At 41.4% G+C, this 9368-nt stretch overlaps 1 protein-coding gene across 7 annotated transcripts in view; it reads right to left on the bottom strand.

Moving 5' to 3' along the window:
- Nucleotides 1–4557: 4557 nt before the first annotated feature.
- trak1a (trafficking protein, kinesin binding 1a) overlaps nucleotides 4558–9368 on the bottom strand; it is a 39501-nt gene continuing 34690 nt past the window's right edge. For 6 of the 7 annotated variants that reach the window (XM_044206619.1, XM_044206617.1, XM_044206622.1 and 3 more), the window contains one exon: nucleotides 4558–8858. In XM_044206619.1, coding sequence (XP_044062554.1) covers nucleotides 7784–8858 — 1075 coding nt within the window. In that variant the 3' untranslated portion in view covers nucleotides 4558–7783. The remainder of the gene's footprint in view (nucleotides 8859–9368) is intronic. The other variant, XM_044206623.1, reaches the window with a different exon arrangement.

Here is a 9368-nt window from a genome sequence, read left to right as displayed (position 1 = left end):
CCCCATTTTGCCGCCAAAACAGCCCTGACCCTTCGAGGCATGGACTTCACTAGACCTCTGAAGGTGTGCTGTGGTATCTGGCACCAAGACGTTAGCAGCAGATCCTTTAAGTCCTGTAAGTTAGCGAGGTGGGGCCTCCATGGATCGGACTTGTTTGTCCAGCACATCCCACAGATGCTCGATTGGATTGAGATCTGGGGAATTTTGGAGGCCAACACCTCAAACCATTCCTGAACCATTTTTGCTTTGTGGCAGGGCGCATTATCCTGCTGAAAGAGGCCAATGCCATCACGGAATACCATTTCCATGAAAGGGTGTACATGGTCTGCAACAATGCTTAGGTAGGTGGTACGTGTCAAAGTAACAGCCACATGAATGGCAGGACCCAAGGTTTCCCAGCAGACATTGCCCAAAGCATCACACTGCACAAATTTGAGCTACAGTAGCTCGTCTGTTGGATCGGACCATACGGGCCAGCCATCGCTCCCTACGTGCAATGAGCCTTGGCCGCCCATGGCCTGTCGCCAGTTCACCGCCTTTCCTTCCTTTGACCACTTATGACAGGTACTGACCACTGCAAACTGGGAACACCCCACAAGAGCTGCAGTTTTGGAGACAGTCTGACCCAGTCGTCTAGATATCACAATTTGGCTCTTGTCAAAGTCGCTCAAATCCTTACACTTACCCATTTTTCCTGCTTCTAACACATCAACTTTGAGGACAATATGTTCCTTTGCTGCCTAATATATCTCGAGATAATGAGATTATCAGTGTTCACTTCACCTGTCAGTGGTCATAATGTTACGGCTGATCAGTGTATACTCACATTCACTCTCACTAACACAGTTACATGTATGAATAAACTATGCACTTGCACTGAATTATTAGTATGACTCAAAAAAAAACAACAACTGTGTATCTCAAACAATCACTCTCACAGATTTATTACTTCTGGTTGTCCAGAGAACATATGCTTCAGATGTTTACACTGGACTAGAAAACCTGTAATGGGTGCACTTTAAACCCTACAGCTGGTCTGTGTCTGCACGCGTGTACATGGTGTGTGTGTGTGTGTGTGTGTGTGTGTGAGTATGTGTGTGTGTGCGTGTGTGTGTGGGTGTCTGTGTGGTTCTCAGAGAGAAAGAGAGTGACCAAAACAATCGATCAAGTGAAGCTTTAAAGGTAGAACTTGTTTTGAATTCTCCAGAAATGTGTGAATTGGGCAAATCGAAAGCTTGTTCAGTGACCGTAGAGACGGTCAGTTCAACAATAAAATGAACCTAGTGCACACAGTATCCACACAGCTTAATTAACATGAGAATAGCAAAAAACAATGAGTCTACAAATCTTAAAGTAACTTAAATCACACTTTACACAGAGGTGTTACAATATACTTGCTGTAGACATGTAACACAGTAAAGCAAGTGCTTTAATGTCTTTTACCATCTTGCTCTAGCTTTTAGCTTCTTCAGTGATCATGAATGCAAAGCAAACAACAGTATAACAACAGTATTCAGCCACACCAACAGCTCTGTGATGCTGCAATTAGTCACAGCGGTGCTTCGAGCTAAATGCTAACGTCAGCTTGCTAAAATTCTCACAATGATATAATGCTAACATGTTGATGTTTAGCAGGAGTATTGTTTACCATGTTCCCTATCTTAGTTTAGCATGTTAGCATGCTAACATTTCCTAATTAGCACTGAACACAAAGCACAGCTGAGGCTGATGGGAGTGTCATTAGTTTTTCAGATAATAAATCCAAGTATTGCACAAATGAAAATTTGACCAGGTGGTGGCGCTAGATGGAAAGCTAAGCAATCACCAGAGTTATTACAATTGATCCTGTGGAGGACATCAGTGTCTGCAAATAGTATCATGGCAATCCATCCAATAGTTGTTTAGACATCTCACTTAAAACCACAAATGGTCAGCCTTATGGTTGTGCAGTTTTAGTAGATGTTGAGATATTCAAATGATAAGTGAAAACCTGCAGGTGGGGCTGAATGAAAAGTCAGGGGATCACCAAAGTCATTATGTGTGCAGTCATAGAGCCATTGGATTCAGTACATTTCTCCTACATCATAGCCTCATCAGTCCTGTTGGATTTCTTTTCTCTAAATCTTCATTTGAACAGAGGAAGCTAAGTGTGCCCTTTCCACAGAAATAACACAAACACAAGTATTTCACCTACGAGCTCAACAGTTTGATATCACAAAATATAGGCATTGTCAAAAAATGCAGTACATATTCGGGCTCCAATGGCTACGTCTGAGGTTTCTGGCAGCATTTGGTCCGATTACACAAGCCGGAAAACCCTCCTTTTGGTCACAGTGTGAAGGATCATTGCTGAAGGACGCTGGCTCTGCAGCACATCATGCTTCACCTCTTGAGGAAATGATCACACATCCCGTCACTGAAGTGGACCGTCTTTCCGAGCTGATGTTTTTTACTCCGTGCCCAAGAGTCTCTTGAGCAATCTTGGCTGTGAAGCACGCACAGCAGCTGAAGTAGAAGAGCCCAGTGGAGATTCAGACTCACTTTACCTCAGGACACATGTCTGCAAGAGGGAAAGACGGTTTCTAAGAGTCAGTTTTAAGGGCAGTTCATGGAGCATATTCTGTATCTTAACTTGAAGGAGACAATTAACCTTGTCTTTTGTAAGATTTGTTTCAGTTGATATGTTTTCTCTATGATGTCCACTCAGTTTACAATAACAATGATTTTCAAAACTGCATGGACTCTTTCATCTTAAAGTCTGCTGCAGTCTTGAATCGCAAGCTGATCACCTTCCTCCACAGATGACAATATATACCAATATTGACCAATGTTAATCTGCACATGACATTACATTACTAAACAAGCTGACCAAGAGAAATAAAAGTTCCCTCATTCTTTGTGCTTGTCTTTACTTTTCTGTCCTGACTGACTCAACTCTGCAGAATGTCCTAATTTCCCCTGTGGGACCACATACACACCTGCTAGTCCTCCACTAAGTGTCTAAGTGTCAAAAACCACTTCACAACCATCCAGTGCTGCCTATATCCATCTGTCCCCTCTCTTCATTTTCATCCCCAGCTCTCTCCATCATTCAGCTGCAGTCTTGCTTTCCGTCGTCTGAGTTGCCTCTCTACCATCTCTCACTCTGTCTCTCTACTTTGACAACTTCTGGTTTGGGAATCAGTTTATTAAGAAAGAGGACATAATCGCTATTCTTTGATACATCATTTTATTGTGCAGTCTGATTTTCTATCTCCATTCAGTTTGCCAAAACAGTAAGATAAACCAAGTGGATAAACAATAAACTATTTATTATCATTAGTTTATAATTGAACAGAAAACAAGTGGTTGTGCACTCACTGTGTCTGATCGTCTTCACTGAGACACCATGTAGGAAAGACAGGATGGAGAAGAAGCCCAAGAGAAAGACCTGCTTCATTCTGAGACCAGGAGGAGTACATTTGGGTTTGCTAGACCAACACTGGGTGCATTTCTTAATCTTTCTGTGCTGGTTTGCTTTCTTTTCCAGGCTTAGAGTTGGCCGGGGTTCGTGTTTACACCAGCTGTCAGCTCTGTTCTCTGACACACACTGCCTCCCTGTGGAATAAAGCTGTAACTTGCACTCTAGTCTTCTGTCCTATTCAAAGTAACTACATCAATATACAGTATTATGTTTATGAATTAAGACATTTCATTGACCACAACTGCAAGAATAAAAGTAAAGATTTAGAATTGATAAGGAAATTAAGATGACTGAGGGGGAATTTCCTGTAAAACACCTAAGTTTGGTCATGTAGTATTAGTATTTTAAGATTTAAGAATGGTACTGGTCCAGCCACTGCATGCCATGATCTAGGTTAAATGTTAACAGTGGAGAAGCTGCGTGCTTCAGGTTACGCATAAGCTGCATTCAAATCAATGGTGAGATAAAGACAGGAAATCTGTGTACAAATGATGTGCAGACAGAAAAAACATTATTTGTACCCAAAGGAGAATGAGGTAGCAGAGGCAAAGGGGTGCAATGGACGTGTCTGAGTGTTTGACAATGGCTTGGAGGTAGGAAGGAGAAGTTCCCTTGGTTGCACTGCATCCTTAAATGCAATCTGTAACAGGGAGCCAGTGTTGTGAATCGAGAAATAAAATGGTGTGTGAAAAATTGGAGAGGCTGAACATGAGAGGCCAGGACTAGCTGCAGAGGTCTGGTGGCAGACGCAGGGAGTCATAGTAGTCCAGACGGGAGTCGATAATTTAATATTATTTATCACCTTGTAGTGGGATTGTATCAAGATATGCCATATTATGACATATATTGGAAAATGTTCTTAATAATGTGATACTGATTTCCACCATATCACCCATCCCTATTACTAAAGTGATTTATCAGGGTTGACAACTTGTTCCCAGTCCTCTGCAGCAAAGGGCGTATGATCAACATCCTTGAAGCAGAGGTATAAAATCAGCAAAACTTTCCCATCCTGTCAAAGTTGAGTTAAGTTGTCCACAGCAAATGACATTATTATTATAGTATTATTCTATGCTGAAAAAGGCAACAAGTCAGTCTTTATGTATTTATTTTTATTGACGGTACACTCTGTTCTGTAGAATAGAACACTTCAGTCCCTGAACAGAAAAGATTCTTTTCCTCTTTACTAAAATAAACAACTTAATTCCCTGTGTTTTTGTTCTACTGTTACAGTTTATCTTTGAAAAAAAAAAAGTTAGCATGACTATTTGTGTTGCATTCATTTACAATGTAATCGTTCCCCTTCTGAGGTTAACACAAACTGAAAAATATCAACAGAAATCAACATACTGTACACAAATATATGGCCCTACAGCAGGATTACTGTTTGTAATAACTTACATTCAGATGATTCAGTTGACACACAGAAAAAAACAAGCACACACACAAACACACCAACTCCTTGTCGCTTCAGTCTTAGCACTTGGTATCATTCCTAAATACTGTAAATGTCTGTCTTGATTGTTTTTTTTCTCTTAAATGTGCAACTGTTATGAAATAATGGGCAGCATCAATGTACTGTAAGCCTGTAGACATCTACCTGTACCCATTGTTTTAACTGGAAATGTTTCTATGAAGCCATTTTACTAGTGCCAGAAGTGAAATAGCAATCATTTAACCATAACAACATAAACCATCCAATGACAAATGATTAAAAATGTCAGTGTCAATGTCAGTTCAAAATATAAATACAATCTGCAAAAGTCCTTCACTTAAAACATGTACAATGGACATTCAGTTATATGCGTGCTTCTAACAATCCAAGTATTTAATAAATATATTTAATGATTATTAATCTCCCACTCGATAACATTGCTAGTTTAACCCCTTAATCATTAAGGATTTCAACAAATCACTGCCAGCATCAGAGCCAGCCATTTTGTCTATACACTCACTGTCCGTCAGACAAGCAGTCAGTGGCCCAGTCCCAACGTCCAACTCCAGACTTTAATCGACACCTGCATGATTCAGCATAAGTGCCCGAGTACAGGAGGGATCAAAATGCTGTACGAGGGATCGGACAAATGAAATTACAGAGGTGTTTCTGTTGCCTGAAAGTGTGTGTGAGGTTAGTGGTACTTGCTCTCTTTTCAAATATAGCCGAGTTAAGATTTACAGAAAGTGTACAAAATGTCTGATCGGTGTTCCCGAAGATGGACGCTGGAACTGGGTCAGTGATACCAAAAACTTCCCTTCAGCAACAAGCTCAGTGTCTTGCTCTTAAAACCAACATTTGGATATTTCAAGTCACTGCTTTTACAGTTACATTCAGAAACGTACAAGTTTTATAATGCTAATATTGCTATTTTTTCACCCACACGCTTGTTTGATTTTGACAAAACAAATTATATGGTGTCAGAATGTATGCATGTGATCTAGGTTTATACCAGCAATATGGAGGGGGAAAAAAGGTAAATCAGTGATAATAGTCTGTTTGTGGTCATGTCTTGCATCAGTCACAATTGATTCAAATCACTCTACATTTGTCATCCTCCTCAAGCTTGTTCTATACTGACTAGATGAGTATGGAAAGAATGGAGGTGCTCCAAAATTAAAATTTAACAAAACAAGTGGCATTTTCTGCCGGTCTGCCTCTTGTTTTCTGGTGTCACAGTGTTTTAACAGCTGTCTGTGTAGCTGGACCTGGTCTGTATTATGGTTTATGTGCTACATGTCCCTGTGGATTATAAATGAGGGAGATGCTTCACTCAGACTCATTAGCAGAAGAGCCAGAAATAGACACAGACACAATTAAAATTAAAATAATAAAGTAATCAAACGAAACAAAAATGCAACCCCATACTCCAATGAGATACAGTATGTTAGCTGTTTTTAGGCACATAAGAACAGTAAGTCACAGCAAGATGACACATTAAAGCCACAATCTGGATTATTTTTGAAACTACAGATACATACAAAGAGGGGGGAAAAAGTGCTGGTAGAAAATAATCTCTAGTGCCAACATTAAAACTTCCATTAAACTCAGGTGCAATAAAATGCAGATACAAACCATTAAAGTCTTAAAAATACCATAGTGGCCCAAATATAAGATGACAATGTTTTCATTTCACCAGTAAGGCAAATTAAACTTTTTTTCCCCCCCACTGTACTGTATTTTTATTTAAATGTGGCAAAACATTCAAATATGGTTAAAGTGGGTCAGCATTTTAGCTAAATAAAGACTCTGGTAATAGGCTAACCCCGTTCAGGACTAGCAGCCAGCTTTACTACATATGTATGGCTGTTTTTATTTTTACAATGGCAGAGAAGCTTTTTCCTCCTCCTGGTTGGCTTTGATATTAGTCTCTCTGTCCATCTGCCCAGCCATAGACTGAACACTGAGATAACATGATGCACAGTCAATGCAGTAGTCCCTTTGTGCACTCTGACAAAGTTTTTACAAACATCAAATATTTAATTCAAAAGCCAAAGACTAAAAAGACCTTGTTTACAGTGCGCCCTGTCAGCAGTTTTGCAGACGTGTCGTTAATGGGGAAAATGCTTTCTTCAGATTCTACAGAACTGCATTAAGGCTACAAACGACCCATGAGCACTTTTTTAAAATAACTAACATCTGCTGTGAATGAGTAATTATGTAGTCCTGGAATACCCCCCATTTCTTCATAAATAATCAGAAGAAAAAACAATCTTATATTCGGGCCAATACAGTACTTAAGTAATTCAAAATTCATCTGTTGCCTTTTTTCAATAGTGCACTCATTCAGGTTGAAAAGGAAAATGAGACTTAAAAAAGGGTTGTGGGAAAGCTCTGCAGTACCAGATTGGGCCTTTAATAATATCATACTATATATGACACAGTATACTGCATATACAACTTATACAATATACAATTACAATGGACACAGAGGAAGGCAACATACTCCATCATCATGAGTCTGGCCTGACAGTATATAACATACTGTAACAGTGTCAGCCACTACTGGGTTACTCACCAGCATTTCATTCAGTTTACACTGATCAGACTGATGATTGTTTAAATAAATCATTGGAGTTTGGGCTGGTTAGGAAAGATGACTTACTGTTTAGTAGAGTCTGTAGGTGGACTGTATTGTTCATCAGTGTAGCTGTTTGGTCTGGGAATACTCCATAGCTGAAGGATGTCTATACAGTTTTGTAGGGTATTTGGTTTTGGAAATAAATTTGTGTGCACATGTGTAATAATGTCGTATGTGTATGTTAATGTAAAATATGCTAGTTGCAGCGTGTTGTAATATGGGCAAATACACTGAATATTTTCCATTATGTTGCAGTTTCATCATCACTGTGTTGGTAATTGCTTGTTGAATCCCACAGTCCGTCATTTGGCCTGGTGTGTCTCTGTATTATCGTCTGTGGTGTGACTGTTTCCAGTGCATGTAGTGTCTGTGGTATGTGTACGGCCTTTGGGACCAGTGTGGGATTTATTTGCATTTTGCCCATTTCCTGGGTGTGCACTGTGTGTTGAGTATGTGGGGTTTGCATCGTATGTGGTATGAGTATCTCTGTGCTGGGGGGGCCTCCTGGGTCTTTCATAGCCATACTGGCCCCTACCATGGCAGGATAGCTTCGATTCCTCCTCAGCCCTGCATTCAAACCTGGAAGCCCCCCACCGAGTGCACTGTTCCCCAGTCCAGCAGAGCCAAAGTGGGCTAACAGAGTATTCCCAGATGAAACGGAAGCAGCAAGAGGGGGGAGGGTGCGGAAACATTTCAGTTTATCCACAAGTCGTAGCTTCAGCATCTCTGTTTGGCTGTCATCATCTGCTTGCCCCCCTCGCTCCCTCTCTGCCTCCCCCAGCACTTCCCTCAGAATGGTACGAGCTGGTTTAGAGGCGAGGAAGGTGTCGTAATATGGCGGGTCATCATTGGAAGGGCTGAAGTGAAAAACTGGGCAGGTGTTGGTGGAGGAGGCAGATTTGAAACGAGGGGAGTTGGGTGGGGTGGAGGGCTGGAGGAGGAGGGTGTTTGGGCGTTTCCCCAATCGTCTGACTTCAGTCTCCCCTGGTGTGTCGCTGCTCCTCTGCGCTTGCACTCCTCCCACGGGTGTTGAAGCTCCACTGGCATCCAACCCTCGGTCCCAGCTGCAGGGGTCATACACTGAGGCAGAAATCCCATGCTCCAGCAGGAGGCGCACCAGGCCTAGAGAAGTGCTGGTGGTCTTGGTGGAGTCCCTAAGGTTGGTGGAGGACTCAGCTAGTGAGAGAGAGAGGGAGAGGCGGCGTGGGGTGCAGCATGGAGTGTAGGAAGGTGTAGGTGGGGCAGAGAAGGGTATAGGAGAGGAAATGGGGGTAGGAGTGCCGATGCAAGCACTGCTCTGACAAGAGGCTAGAGCTGGGCTGGAGATGGAGGAGTAAGGGGAGAGAAGGGAGTGGAGAGAGGGATGAAGGAGGATAGAGGAAAGAGAGGAGGAACAGGGGGAATTGAGTGTGCAGGGAACATGAGAAACAGTATGGGTGCAGGGACAGGAATTAATGGACATGAGTTTTCAAGTCATTAGACTCGTTAAAAAATATACGGACACAACCGAAAACATAACCATGCAGGAATTAAACCTTTTTCCTATTTGAGCAATTGAGATGTGGAGATAAGTTTAGGCCTTATCTAAGTCTGCATAAAATCACTGACACTCACTGAGTCATTTGTTACAGACAGCCCCAATGTTGGTAACTCATATTTTAAATAAAAACCACAGTCAGAAGCATCAAGGCTTACAGACACATTTTACACACATTAGACTATTTATCACACATTAAGTTAATCATTAGAGCCCTGATATAAGTAGATACACGGTGAAAGGAAAATATGCACAAAAGTCCACTGACTAGTCTTCATTCAGCAAATAGTCG

The sequence above is a fragment of the Siniperca chuatsi genome, linkage group LG9, assembly GCF_020085105.1.
Source record: "Siniperca chuatsi isolate FFG_IHB_CAS linkage group LG9, ASM2008510v1, whole genome shotgun sequence".
In the NCBI taxonomy this organism is placed as follows: domain Eukaryota; kingdom Metazoa; phylum Chordata; class Actinopteri; order Centrarchiformes; family Sinipercidae; genus Siniperca; species Siniperca chuatsi.
Note: the sequence above shows the minus strand (reverse complement) of the source record. Positions and strands in the feature narration are given on the sequence as shown.